The 15757-nt window shown below is 34.5% G+C and overlaps 1 protein-coding gene and 1 non-coding gene across 2 annotated transcripts; one reads left to right on the top strand and one right to left on the bottom strand.

Annotated features, from left to right (window-relative positions):
* Positions 1 to 9202: 9202 nt before the first annotated feature.
* On the top strand, positions 9203 to 9308 carry LOC137930704 (U6 spliceosomal RNA). Its single transcript, XR_011108913.1, has one exon. It is a non-coding gene; the product is annotated as a U6 spliceosomal RNA (small nuclear RNA).
* A 2609-nt stretch (positions 9309 to 11917) lies between these two features.
* Positions 11918 to 12892, bottom strand: LOC137930603 (prisilkin-39-like). Its single transcript, XM_068773900.1, has 2 exons — positions 12828 to 12892; positions 11918 to 12581 (listed from the first exon to the last, which is right to left on the bottom strand). Exons 1-2 carry the CDS (start codon positions 12843 to 12845, stop codon positions 11985 to 11987), a joined length of 615 nt encoding a protein of 204 aa, XP_068630001.1. The 5' UTR covers positions 12846 to 12892; the 3' UTR covers positions 11918 to 11984.
* Positions 12893 to 15757: the final 2865 nt, after the last annotated feature.

Genomic DNA, 15757 nt, shown 5'->3' with positions numbered 1-15757 from the left:
TCTATTCTACATAGTAATAGTATTTAATTTACAGTTATTTGATATCGTATCATTATTTTATATATTTCTATAATAACAACGGTGTATTGGCCAGTCACAAAAAAATAAACTTTTTGGCCAGGTCAATTCGAAAAACGCGTGTCGCAAACCGCCTATAATATTATATAGTCACGTTACTGGAGTTTCTTCCGCCACTTCTTCCAAGGCTTATACTTTAGAAATGGCCAGTGTTAGACAGGCTATACCAACCTACCACCCTTAATTGAGAATTCTTAATGCGTTTGAAGTCTACGTTACTCACAAATCGTCAGTCCAGGGGATTCAAGATATCAGCGGTATTCAAATTTGATAACATAATGTAGTAGCAGCCAGAGACAAAACTTCCGAGTAGCTTCGGGCTTAGCTATCTATAAAAGTTTTGACCTAACACCATATGCTAGGCACCTTCTTGAAGTGGAGAAATTTCAAATGCCTTTTGGGACAGAAGAGTAGGTCTGATTCAAAAATATAATTAAAAATGGTATCATAGAACTGAGTGGAAGTTCGATTATCATCAACAAATTTCTTGCGAATTATCATCGCCATTGATTACACCTGATGAAGAAGAACATGGTGACAACCATGCTATGTTTAGGATCAAAATGTAGCGTTGTTCCTAGAACCAACGCATCGATGCTATTGAACTTCATAATCACATTCAATCAAGCATTTATAATCTACCGCAACATTACAACGTATGACAATTTCATAAAATAATTTCTACTCAATTCAACTACTTCTAATCACTTGTATCTAGTGATCCATTTAAAAATCTATTACAATGCGATAAGCTGATAACTTCTGCCATTATTAAGCTCTGCAGTATACTAATGAAAAGTTTCCCTTACAACGGGCCTCATCTGAAAGCTCATATTCACCTAGAAGTTGCTGGATGGAGTTACTGAAATTTTGAAAACGAAGCTTTATTATTCTTGAAGCCTTTGATTTTTGTGTAGACTATACATTAGTAAGAAAAGGACCAATATTTAGCCACTTCCGCACATGCAGTGGTAGTCGTGCAATGAAATGCACCGCCCGCCAGCCCGCTGATAAATGCGCATGCGGCAAACTATGCGAATCACACAACCGCCACCGCCAAATTACTCAACACGTGTTTCACCCCTCCACGGGGCATCTTCAGGAGTTATGTTACACCGATTAGTGCCAAACACAGAGTCATTTTTTTTGTCCATCCGCAATCCTTTGCTACAGGTATGCAGCACGTCATAGGAATGACCGTGCGGTAAACTATGTCTCGACTCTAATAAATGTTTAGAGAAATGAGGTCTTTCAGGGCGATCATTCCTATATGCGGATATATGTTCCTTATAACGAATGTTAAAATTTCTACCAGTTTGACCCACGTTAATTGATGGCAAATTATTTATACCCATTTAAGGCTTTTACAGCTATAACCTATCACAGTGTATATAGCATAAAATGACTGAATCAAAATAAAAAGCGGTTTATACGTTGTAAATAAGCATGAAACATATATGGTTGCGATACACAAATGAATGTAAAAACTATAAATCACACGTGCATGTATGTAACCGAAAAATGAGACATTACGCATCATGCCGTAGAAAAAGTAGTAATAATGTGTTTGTAGCAAAAACACAAGACGCTTTGCACATGTGACGACATAATGAAGTGACCGGTTGCGATTCGATGGTGCAAGTGATAGACTTTTAGATGTTTCATAACAATAATTATTAATATATTAATCATTATATTTTAATACATATATTATTTAACAATTAAATGCAACAGTCAAAATTATAAAAGCATTTTATTTTTAATTAGTTCAGGTTATGTCTTGAATTATAAAACTTAATTAGAATTAAAATATTTTAGAATTAAAATAGTACTAAACATTTACTATCATTTGTGTATATACATAATATTTAATCTTATATGCCAGTATGACCAAGAGCAGGTAGACGCGGCGTGGTTAAGCCCCCACTAGGTAGACTGACGACATCGTTAAGGTAGCGAGAAATCGCTGGATGCTGGCAGCGCAGGTCTGGTCTTCGTGGCCATCTTTGGAGGTAGCCTGGGCCTTACAGTGGGCGTCCATCGGCTGAAAAAAATATATATATATATACTCAGCCATTTATATATGTGTGTATATATATACGTGCTCTTAAATTTTTAGTTAAGGTCAATTACATTTTCTTTAAAAAATAATAGTGCTTTAACGAAATATGTTATAATATTACGAGTATATATAAAACATATTTTTAATATTTTTCCATATCAACTTCTATACTTCCTGCCTTTGTAATTTAATTTAATTTTTAGGTAAGTGCCCTTTCGCCAGGCGTGTTCAATAGATAGGTAGTTACAGTTGAAAAGTTTTTTTTTTAACTCATGCATTTTTTTACGAAGCAATGGAACGTTCTTGGCAGTGTTATAGCGCGACGTCAATGACGATGACAAACTTGTGCTCTTTTTTTTTAGAAATATTTAATCTATGTTAATCCAAACTTGGTTCATATAGTAGTCAGTGCGAGGAAAAATCTAAGAAAGCTAAAAAGTTTGTACTAAACATAAATTTAAATTTACTTTTAAATATCTTTGTAATAAAAATATTCTTATATTCATCGAAGAATACTTTGTAAAAATCTAATATTATAGAAACCGCCGTATCTCATGATTTAGACTCAATAGCGGAATTTGTTTGGTCTTTGAGTTTCGCGAGATTGAGCGTTCACCTCATATAAACATTAAAACGTACAGACAAACCACGTCTACTATTGTATTCTATTTTCAATTTTTTAAACGGTTTTATTTAGTTCGACCCGTACGGAATTTGTTTATTTGGGTCAAAATTAGAGATTGAAATTTAAGCACCTTCCCGTTGTCAGATTGATCTGAAATTTGGTACACACATTTAATTTAGATGACAATACAATATAATAAAATCAATAACATTACAAATCTAAGATGGCCTCTGATACAAAATGGCGGATTACATATTTTTCCTTAACCCCTTCAATATGGGTATCAAATGAAAGGGCTACACTAATAAAACACGATGATTATGTCAAAATTAAAAATTTAAGATGGACGCCGTTCCAATATGGCGGACTAGGTACATATTTCCACAACTTTTTCCACAACCACCACACTATGGGTATCAAAAAACCGTTTAACATAAATTTTTTTTTTAATGTATTTATTTAAATATAGAATTAACATTCGTCATAGAACTTTCCAGTGATATTAAACAAAGAAATAATTTAGCTTAGTTTGAAAAATGAAACTATATAACATTTTATTATATTTTCCTTCTTCTTTTCAGGCGAAAGACGCCCACTGCTGGGCATAGACCTCCTCCAAAGATCGCCACGATGACGGATCCTACGGTGCTCGCACCAGCGACATCTCTTAACTGTCTTTTCCGAATTTTGAAAAAAGAATTATGTCTTTTCTTACTATATTATTATTACGTTATTTATTATTTCTGAAATATTGATGTTTAGTTAAGATGCATGAACAGTATAATAATAGACAGCGAATGAGCTATACATTCATCTTTCTGTTCAAGACACCACTTTTTCTCAAACTTTACAAAGAAATATAAATAAACTGGAGTACCTTGGCACCTAAAATATTAAGCAAAAACAAAAATATCCTTTGTGACGTCAAGACCTTATTTATTCAAAAAAAGCTTTTACATCTATCACCTGTGTTTAATATATTAAACATGTCTGTTTGTTTTTATATCTGTCTGTCGGAATAGGAAGCGCATCGGTCACGAAGACGATGATACGTCGTACGCCATAATGTAGTACTTGACTAGTAATCATACAGCGGTTCCGCTTGTACTCTTCGCCAATAGGTCCGCAAAGAGAATGGAAAACTGTCGTGGGAACAAATCAATACACTTACGCATTATATTAAAAAGAAAGCTCATAAAAATTACAACTATATATACATACATACTACATATATATATATATATATATATATATATATATCTTCAGTTCTTATGTCACTGACATATAATATAGGCAATTTATCTAGTATAATAAACATATTTTGCATACAGTTAAATATCTAAATAATAACTAGATATTAATATGGATGAATAGAAAGCGATATGCCCACAATAAGGAAGAACTAAAACCAATCATCTAAATTGAAACGCCCTTTATTACATTCAATTTCATAAGCAAATCCTTTACGGTTATATAATATTTAATCAAATACGTAACCGAAGTCACGAGCGTAAACTAGTATAGAGTAGAGTGACACTATCACATCCTAAATAGGAGACAAAGACACACACATCTTTTTGAGGTGTTTCCGAAAAATTATAAAGAGGGTAATAAGTAAAACAGCGATGTAGATCAAGTAAAAATAGAAACAAGATAAGAGATTGTTAATTAGAATAAAAATATATAAAAAATTGTGAGAGTAAAAAAATAACTAAATGTACTGCATACCAAAAGCGTGTGGCAAAGGAAGAGTGTTAATATGTAAGAGAATGAAAGAAAACGTGAATAATAGAAGCAGAAGAGTAATAGAGATTGTGAAGAACGGTAGAGGATTGTGATAAAACACAGTGACGTTTTTTCCTACTTCTTCTCCACAATTATAACACCTTTCAAAGCGGTGTCAAAAATAAAATAGATTAAAAAATAAACATATAATAAGTTGACTATCAATAAGATCCTCTAAAAGTTTCAATGTTGAATAAACGCATTTTATCTTTTTTTATCTTATCATATTTTCTCAATATAAAAGGGGGTACGAGAGATGTCAAAAACGGAGCCATTAAAAAACCTAGTATGGAAATATATTCCGTATAAACACATTCTTGATTATATTAATAGTTCGATAAATTATTTCGATTGCATAAAAGTTACAACTTGAATTTAAATTGTTGCATTTCGTACCATTGTTTGTCTCGGAATAGAAATGTATTTCATAGCTTTTGAAATGTTATTTTACATTATAACTACATCATCATCACCCATGGGACGTCTACAGCTGGACATTCTTCCCCATAGATCACCGATAGGACAGTTTGGAACCGGCCTGCATCCAGAATCTCCCGACTTTGACGAGTAACTTGATGTTTTATTTTATAGATATGCCATTAGTAAATCAAAGTCAAAAAGAGAGAGAGAGATAGCAATGTTAGCTCAGTGATAGAGAACTGAGGCTTGCGATAGATAGGTAGCGAGTTCGATTCCCGGTATACAGTTACATTAATTACTATGAGATGGAAACATCTCACAAAAAAGTTTCTATATGATGGGTATCAGCGTCCTCTGTGTACAATAATACCACACAGCGATCGCCAAAATGCCTGTCAATCGTGGCGATGATGGTATATACTTAGATATATTTGAGTGATACCTCTGCTTTGCCGTGGTCATCTATAGGCTGATAGAAATAAAAGTCTCGAAGTATTAAAGCCTATATCTATCACGAATATTTTAATCTCTTAATCAAACAGAATTGTTGACATTTCAAAATTTAATAAATAAATAAATGAAAACAAATGAATTCTCTGAATTCATTTACGGATATCGTATATAACAGATGTGATTACTTAAGCAAATTTGTGTCCGTGTAAGGCTTGCATTTATCCGACGTTGTTTATTTCGTTTTTTTTTTTTGAAATTTACATTCAATGGGTCACCCGGAAAAAAGTGAAAGCAGATCTCAGACCGCTATCTTTAGAACGGATTTACATGTGATTTTTTTTAAATCTCATTGTGTATGTTTTAATAAATACTTAATACCGACTTATATTTATATTTTAAATTATAATCTGATTAGCATTATGTTATTCATATACAGGCTGATGTAAATGTTTGTAAAAAAAATATTTTTTTAAAAAAATTTAAATTCTTTCATTTTTTTAACTATCTTTCAGTGTAGTATTTATATTACCATAAGTAATTGGCCTATAGCATTTTAATAGGGTATCAAAATTGATCAGTTTATACAGAGTGATTCGAAACAAGTGTAAAATATTTAAGACTTGATATATAGTATATAGGTGTCAAATAAACTGTTTTAAAACGAAAGATTTATTTTCAAGTTGATATTATTGTATTTCAATTAATTAATGTCAATTTACTATATTAAAAAATATCGAACGTGTATTCTTACGTAACAAAGAACAAGTTGTAACCAAAAATCAAAAGCGGTGGAGTAATTAATATATATTATGTACCCATCGTCTGCGAGGTATGAACTCGAAACCTGCGTTACTACAATCTAAAGCGAGTAAGAAAGGCCCTCGCAACTTCGTGTCAGTTCTATATACTGACGATGCGAAAGGTTTATACAGTTTCACTACAGATAATTTTAAAATATACTCTGTCTTTATACAGAGTGATTGATTATAATTATCTAATGACTTCAAGATTAACACGTGACGTAATGATGATGTGGTAAAAAATCATTTTCAAAAATCGAATTACTATATCTGCTTCTTTTTAGTCGATTCACGCCCACTGCAAGGTATAGAACTACCTCATAAATCGCCACGATGACTTTTTTTTATTAATTCTTATTTGTATCGCTAGTGTTTTGTTTAAATTTTTTTTTCGCTTTTACTAAACGCAGACAGTTGGAAGAGGGTTGCTGTTATTTGATACGTATCTTTCTTCTCCCAGCTGCGAGGCACGACAGCGTTTTATAATAATTTACAATTTTTTGTTTACACAATTTTCTCTTATGAATAAATACAGCTAAAATTTATACATATTAAAAATATAATTTGGAAGATTTACTTAATATGTATTAGTTGGTACATTATTTTATTTCAAGTCGCTGCACAAGCGCTACAGACCGTTAAATGCCTTTAAATTTAGGACAATGTGCGGGGCCAACACATCAGATTCTGCTGTAGATTTTTTCTTTAGGAGGTCCGGTAAGTTGAATGGAGGTATATTAAGGTTTTCACATAAGGTCACGTGGTTACGTCTTTTGGATTCGAATCGGGAGCAGTGTCAGGCGCATCTCACATTCAGAGAATTCCCGAGACCTCAACAAAGTTGTCTAAGTTAAACTAAGTCAATCATCCGGTTTCGTTGTAGTTCTTGGTGAAATCAATACTCATTTATACTAACTTATTTAACATAAACTCAACTTGATAAAGTCGGTCCATCTAGGGACCTAATTACGTCAAGTCTACCGGCTCGTGTTCGCCGTTCAAAAACCTTTCGGTGATCAGTTGCACTAGTGACGTGCCTAACCATCTGCCACTTTAGACAAGCAATTCTTCAAGCTACGTCCTTTATCTTGGTTCTTCTACCGATCTCTTTACTTTTGATTCGATCTCGCAGTGAAACTCCTAGCATATCCTACACTATTGCTGTCTGCGTGATCATGCGCCTTCTTTTGTGGCTCGCTGTAAGTGACCACGTCTCTGATCCGTATGTCATCACCCGCAACACAGTGTTCAAATACCTTCGTCTTCAAACATTGCGACATTTTAGACTAGAAGAGGTTTCGATGGTTTTTTAACGTCCGAGTGATTTTTTTCTCGAATTTAGAAAGTTTAATTTATTGCAGTAAATTAAACATTTATATAATTGTTCTCCTTTTATATAATTGTATATTGCATTAGTTTATTTCCTTATAGGATGAAGGATATTTATTACTAATGTTACATAAGAACAGTTTCTTAATCTAATTTAATAGAAAACAAAAAACGCTTATAGCATTATAAAGTTATTTAGCTGGTGGTTTAAACACGCGAATTGGTTCAAACGGCTACCGTCACTTTACAAGCAAACCACGTGTGCTTTGTGAGAGTGTTTGTGAGTCATCTAGAGGCTTGTGAGAAGCAAAACGTACTACGTCACGTAACACTCGCGAACGCCTAAGGACCGTGGCAGTTCCTTACGCAAATAGGCTAATGGTGCGGTTAGGTAATGGTCAATATTTATACAGGATGTTTAAGAACGTACACGCTGTTCGAATTTTAAATATATCGTGTTAAGAGATGTAAATTTATATTTGTTTTACGTCGAAAATCATTATTAGAAACATGTATGTAGTCACGTAATTTCGTTATTTTATCTATTGTAACCATTAATATATTTTATTTGTATAAATACAAATAAAGATCTTGCTTACTAAACTAATAAAATGTTTAATGTTAGAAGAAAAGTTTCTTTGCACCATATTTACAATAATAAAATGGTAGTGGAGGAGTGATAGCCTAGAAAAGCCTAGAAAACTTGCGAATATAGGTCGCGGGATCCATTACTCGAATACAATCCTATATAGTTCTGATAAGAATAAAACCGTGTAGGAACAGAAACAAGAAATGAAATAAAAAAAGCATGTAAACGATATTAACAAAATAAATAGAAATGTATGACAAATTATGTACAGAATTGTTATGTATTAATAATGATAAAACAAAAATGTAAGAACAAAATAAATAAATAAAAAAATGTACCTAGCCACCTTAGAGTAAGAAGATGATGGAAGAAAGGCGAGGAAAGAAAGAAGGTATAAAAGTGCAAAACGAAAGATATTGTGAAGGACGAAAGTAAAGAATGGAAGATATTGCAACGCGTGAAAGAGAGTGATTAATAAAGAATATACTGAAAAAATTACTGAATAATAAAGTCTCTGATCCCAATAAGTTAGGGGTACGAGAGCCCCCCAATAGCGGGGGTCATAAAAAAAGAAAAAAATCCCACATAGTTCACACTTTGTGCATTAATTATATACGATGGTCACTGCTTACAAACAAGTTTCTAGAGGATGGACAGCAGCATCCTCTGGGTACCATACCACACTGCATTCACTAACCCGACTATCAAGCGTAGCGAATATGGTACATCCCCACATAGATATGTTTAAGACAGGCCTATTCCTTGCATCTTTGATTACTGCATCTTTGACCTGAAAGATAAAACAAAAGACACTCACAAAATAAACTATATACTACATATATTACGACACATATATATGTGTTTAAGTCATATGTATGACACACACGCACTCACACATAAAAGAGTGTTGTAATATTTACACTTGCAAAGAGCCGACGAATAAATAACTTTAAATAGCGATGTTCTAGTCTCATCAACTATTTTTCGTATCACTATCACTAATGGACTTGGACTGCTAGACCTATTGATGGTGATTGTAGTGTATTCCAATAACCTTAACTGTACTTGCTTCGGCAGTACATATACTAAAATTGGAACGACACAGAGAAGAATTATAGAACCCGCGTAAGAATAACACGCGAAAATGGTGAATCTTTCCACATTTTGGTCGTCATATAGTCATATGGCGTCACAATGTATAAACAATAATGTTTTATTTGTCTCTAAAAAATATCCAAAATTATTAAAAAAAAAAAACAGTGATTCGGTGTTAAGATGTAAAGTCCTAGGAGAGATTGACAACCAACATTAAATCTATCCAAGAATACTATACTGATGTTAATGCATGGAATTAAATGTTGTTGATGGTCAGGAAGCTTATTACCGTTAAGCATTCCTTATAAATCAATATTTGTAAAGAGCAACTGTTGAGTTTCTCGCCGGCTTTACTCAGCAGAACTGACTTCCGAGCATAGTATCTGTAAAGACAACAATGCCGACTTTATAAATTGATTGATGATTCGAAAGTGCTTGTATGTCTATTCGTAAAAAGAATATTTTGATTTTGATTATTAAAAGCAAAAATAGAGTAATAAAAGTAAAAGGAATTTAAATATGGAATCCGGTAGAGAAGGTGATAGCAAGATATTTTGAAGGTAAAAAGGAGAAATGAACAGAAGATATTAAGAAGCATGAAAGAGAAGTATGACAATAATAGTATTAAGCTAAAATTATTAATTGTATAAATAGTCCATGCTTTACCATGGCAGGGGAGAACGAGGAAACCCCATGAAAGAAAAATCTTAACTGCATGAAGGCTCTTTTCGAACTGATAGACCCATCTCCATTCCTTTATCGGACTACTATTCGCAAGCAAGAGTTTCATCCATACGTTGTTGACATACCTATAAGTCGAACTAAACGTTTTGACAGCTCGTTTTTTGGTGAGAGTCGACCAAGATTTGGAACGAACTGTCCGGGTCTATTTTGCCTGACGAGTTGAACTCTGGAGCCTTTAAGAGTAGAGTGAACAGATTTCTTTTGGATGGGTATGTACCTTCGTCTTCATCTACACTTTCCATCAGGCGAGATGGAAGACAAACGCCTATTCTATTACAACTATATAAAAAAAGTCGTTTGTCTAGTTCGTTCGTTTGGCATTTCGTGAAGTCGACTAATAGACCTTAAGGTCATAAAAGCTATCTGTTTCAGTATCAGCATCTTCCAATTTCCTCATCCCTTACTCTATCGGAAAAACCCCAAGCGTTTCCATGTTCATATCCCGAGAAAAAATATATCTGAATTGTACGTGTCGTTCGACAAGTTTTGGCAGTTGGCAACAAAATTATCGATTCATTTATTTATACAGATTAAATGTTAAGTGAAATTTATTATCTGTATATGCAAAACAATGCATTGATTTTAAATTCACGAGAACAAACGATAATCCCATGTTCGCCGCGATGTAGTTTGCGTAATGCGAATTGAGATTCGGAACGGTTCTCCGGAGAAAGTGCAGAGTGCACAGATTAACGGCCGAGCGTGTATATTCGCTAATTTCGCTAAAGTGGACCAGATGACGTAATTCGCACTTGGATACTAATACATAAGAATCTAGATTTCTTATCTGCCTCACCTACTCGCTATTTTTTTTTTCAATCCTTGGAAACAAGCTCACTCATTTCCTTTTCACCCGTACTACGCGTTTTGATACAACCTTTATATTGCTAACAAACTACTAGCCTAGATGTTTCCAGCTGGTGGATATGTTTCATCTAGGCAAGCAAGTACTATAATAGACCATCATCGTTTAGCATCAAGGGAGACAGATGTCAAATGCTTTATCTAAAGTCAATAAAAAGACTTGAACAAGGACCCATGGGAAAATGTTTAGCTTAGGCTACTACTTCCACCTACCTAGGTTTGTTATGGTTGATGTTATCTACAGAAATAATATATTTTCTATAATAGAATTACAATAAAACACTACATTTAAAAGCACTCTAGTCTAGTAAAGATTTTGGACAGTAATACTGGACTTATATTTAGACTGTTAAGGAATTTTACGGCAAGGGTTAATTTTAAAGGACTCTGTTAAACAAAACATGAAAATTAGATAAAGATCTATCTAGATCTATATCTAGATTCCAGACGAAAATAAATAATGTAGGCTATGTTTTTATAGTTGACGTCTTATAAAGATAATAAAATTTGAAAACTCACGTAAATACACGTTGTGCAAATTAAAGAATCAACAAGATACTTGATATAAAGTAGATATGAGTCTAGAAGTAAGAAGTTAAAATTGTGAAATTTATAATCTAGAGCTTGATTTAAAAAAAAATCGTATTTCAAAAACGAAAGTGAAATTATTCTGTTCTTTACAACATTTTATTCGTTGATATTGTTCTTAAAAGATTTTTTTTGGTTCTCGCCTCCCATAAATATTTCCGACCAGCTCTCCTTCTTTATCGCGTTTATTTACGAGACATCGGACTCGATTTCGGCCGGTTAAGGGACCTTGCAATTCGTTATACAAGTTAATGTCTTCACAACCCTACAAGGTGTTATGCTTATTGCGTAAACATATCAACAAGTCGGAATAATAATTACGAAATGTTCATACACCGGTCTCGGCATTTCTCTTTCGTATTTGCATTGAATCGTGGGAAAGTTTCAGATAAAAATGCGCTCGTTCATATCTTTTTTTTTACAAAAAAGTAGTTTTTATTTACAGAAACTTACATTAAACAACAAATATAATACAAGTACATCTAGTATGCGATCACATGAAGTTTCATAACATTATAAATGATATGAGATGACTATAGCGTTTCGTTTCGTTTAATGATGAGGGGTGCCGTAGGAGGATGAGATAGAGGGTACTCCGTAAGAGCCGGAGGGAGCTCCGATGGTTGAGTAGGAGATGGATGGAGCGGAGTAAGAGATGGAGCCACCGCTGTAGCCGTGTCCGCCGCTGGAGTAGCCACCGCTGGAGTAACCACCGCTGGAGTAACCACCGGAGTAACCACCAGCATAGCCGCCGGCGTAACCGCCTTCAAGAGCCTGGTGGTACTGGGCGACTTGGATTCCCTGCTGGATGTGGTCTAGCTCGATACCGACGATCCTTTCGTAAGGCACGCCGTAGACCGGAGCAGGGGCGCCGTAGTGGGATGAGATTCCATGACCGGAGGATGCGGACTGGTACGCCTGGTTCTGGATCTCGTCTTTAAGGATGATGTGCTTGATTTTTCCGAGTAGATGGGGGTCGATATGGTAGCCTTCGGAGGTTTGGTGGCCGACGGGGACCGAGGTGTAGTGGCCTCCGGTGCTGAGTGGAGAGCCGTGGCTGCTTCCGGCGTAGATGAGGGATGATGGTGCAGAGTAGCTGTACCCTACTGGGGGTTCAGCTACGGCGCATCCGATCAAAGCGAGGGCGATCTGTTGAAGACAGAAAAAAAAAATTATTTAAACCGATTCGGGAACATCACATTTTTTAAATTTACTTTAATTCGAAATTTATGTAACAAGTAAATTAGAGCAGAAATGAGATATAATTCTAGTGATGTTATCATAAAAGAATAGTAATATGAGAGAGGTTTTCGTCACTGAACATGCTTCCCAAATTACAGAGGCACTGGTTAGTTAATTAATAATGCACTGTCACTGCACTCCGTCTGCACTTACAATGCTCCACTTGGCCATTGTTGTGTTGTCTCCGTGACTGTTGGTGGTTGTATGGTGCTTTGGAGAGGTGGCCGTCGCTTATATAGCGGGTAGTCTGCCGTCTACTTTTACTTTGGCCCGCCGAGCAGCGTTCGCCCGTCGAGGACGAATTGCGAGCGAACTGTATCATACTTTTTCGGTAAAAGCCTTCAATAATTGTGTCCATTAAAATAATTGAATCGCAATCGACTCTACAGATTTATGTTGTTCGTATGCAAATAATGTTTACGAAGATTACGTTTATTGTGAACGTTTACACGCGTGCAAACTGTTTGAATCGATCAATGGATTCGTTACGGCAAATTAAATTCGCTTTAGTATTTTTGAATGATTGTCATTTTAAATTTTACTCTTTTACTAATTTTTCTTTACTATAAAGAAGAATTATAAGTTCATTTTTTACGATTATTTATGATTAATTCTTTATCCATATCATCTCAGGATGTTTTCGTTACAGAATACAGAATTGTTTTAGTGTATTTCATTTATTCATATCATTATATACATGAGAAGGTTCGGGGTCAAACAAAGAAATATGAAAAAGGCTATGCTCTGTTGCTGCGAGATCATATCAGAAATGAAGAGATCTACAGAAGAACCAAGATCAATGATGAAGCTCGAAGGTTTGCTCATCTGAAGAGGCATATCAAAAGGTTCTCGAGTGGCGATCACAAGCCGGTAGACGCCGGTAGGCCTCCTCTGCGTCTCGAGAAGTCTCTGGACAAGGGTAGCACAGTCCTATGCCATACAGTGGGCGGCGTCGATCAGCTAAAAAGAAGATTACTACATATAAAGTGACCATTTGAGTCACGAGAAGAATTCCGGTAGAGTCTAATTTGATAGCAACTTGAATCGGATTGATCTTCCCTGTAATGGCTGGCACCTTTCAACTTATTTATTTACCTGAGTTCCTAACGCGTGAGAAATGCCTTCAATAAAATTAAACGCCTTTCTTTATACAGGATGAGAGTAATTCATGTCAAGCCTTATTATATCGTAAAATTTTTTTACAATGTATTAAGATTTTTTAACAAATTATTGTTAAATGAACATCTTAAATTTATTTCAAAATAAGAAAATTACGTAAATAAATACATTTAAAAAACTTTTAAGTTAAACGGTTTTTTGATACCCATATTGTGGTGGTAGTGGAAAAATATGTACCTAGTACGCTATATTGGAACGGCGTCCATCTTGAATTTTAAATTTTGACATAATCATCGCGTTTTACCAGTGTAGCCCTTTCATTTGATACCCATATTGAGGGGGTTAAGGAAAAATATGTAATCCGCCATTTTGTATCAGCGGCCATCTTAGATTTGTAATGTTATTGATTTTATTATATTGTATTGTCATCTAAATCAAATGTGTGTACTAAATTTCAGATCAATCTGACAACGGGAAGATGCTTAAATTTCAATTTCTAATTTTGACCCAAATAAACAAATTCCGTACGGGTCGAACTAAATAAAACCGTTTAAAAAAGAACAGCTGTACAATAAACTACAAATATGACGCTAACAATTTTAATTTTAGAAATTGACACGCAAGAGTCAAACCAGGAACTCTACCACGACGTCGAAAGCAAGAACTTGTTTAATATTTATGTACAATAATAATGACGTGTATTCTATTCAAACTGATTCACTGAATAATTTTATTTGAACAACTGTCCAATGCGCATTGACATCTGTCTATTATTACGTGATCGTTGGTCGCGATTTAGATTCCCGGGATACAATCTTATATAATTCACAATTCATGCATTAATAACATAAGATTGTCACTGCTCATAAATTAGTTTCCAGAGGATGGGCAGCAGCGTCCAGAGGATATATATATATATATATATATATATATACACTGCGATTGCCAACCTGCCTGCCAAGTGTGGCGATTATGGTATATCCCCCCCCAATTTGTCAGGGAGGCCTTGTAGCAAACGTATATGGTCTGGAACTTTTCCTTGTACTTCATTCTTGTACACTGAATTTTTAAGTCATGTTAATTAAAAATAAAAAGATAATCAAATAAATTTATAAAATGTGAATATAGGTATTAAATTATAAAACATAAAATTTGTATAATAAATTAATTAGAAATTAGAGATAATAATTAAAATGTACTGTAATATATAAGGATACCTACAGTGATGTTTAGGAGCGAAGGAGAGGCAAGAAAGGTAATTTATAGAAGAAAAATGTGAGATATTGAGAAGAAAAATATAGGAACGCATCGCTGAGGTTGTGTCGAAAAAAAGGAGAGTAAGAAAAATAAAAATAGAAGTGAAAAAATTATTGAATTGTTAAAAACTCTGTCTCTCCCAAGACAGAGGTGAAAAGAGATCTCCAATTATAGGAGCCATTAGAAAAACTAAGTACGTGCTGAATCTATAAACTATCTTTTACTAACACATCGCATTCTTATAGGAACACACGACATATTGTATGTAGAGCAGCGATAACTGTTTGTTTTATCAGCTCACAATGACACAACAACCTTTTGACTTATCTGAACTTATGACTCACTTTAAATAAAGAATCACTTTGATTTGAGATTTTCAATTTATTATATCCAGTCATTGTTAAGTTCTCAAAAAGTCGCAAGATGCGGGCAGTGTAAGACCGATCATCGTGTTGATCATTGGGACGGTCTGTGACCATCCGTGAGCGTCTATCAACTTAGATGACAATTAGTTGTTTCGATATAGTCCGACTTACGGGGCATTACCATCAAGCTCTATGATACCTAAACGTATTTTTAAACCTCTTCAAAAACACACACAGACACACACACAAACACACACACACACACACACACACAGAGAGAGAGAGAGAGACGGACACACACGCGCACACACACGCACACAAACAGACACACAGACACGAGCG

This window comes from Battus philenor, unplaced genomic scaffold (assembly GCF_028537555.1).
Source record: "Battus philenor isolate CCGP_79_NKW_IND1 unplaced genomic scaffold, ilBatPhil1.0.hap1 SCAF_6, whole genome shotgun sequence".
NCBI classification, from domain to species: domain Eukaryota; kingdom Metazoa; phylum Arthropoda; class Insecta; order Lepidoptera; family Papilionidae; genus Battus; species Battus philenor.
The sequence above is the reverse complement of the archived record's forward strand: the minus strand, read 5'-3'. Positions and strand labels throughout refer to the sequence as shown.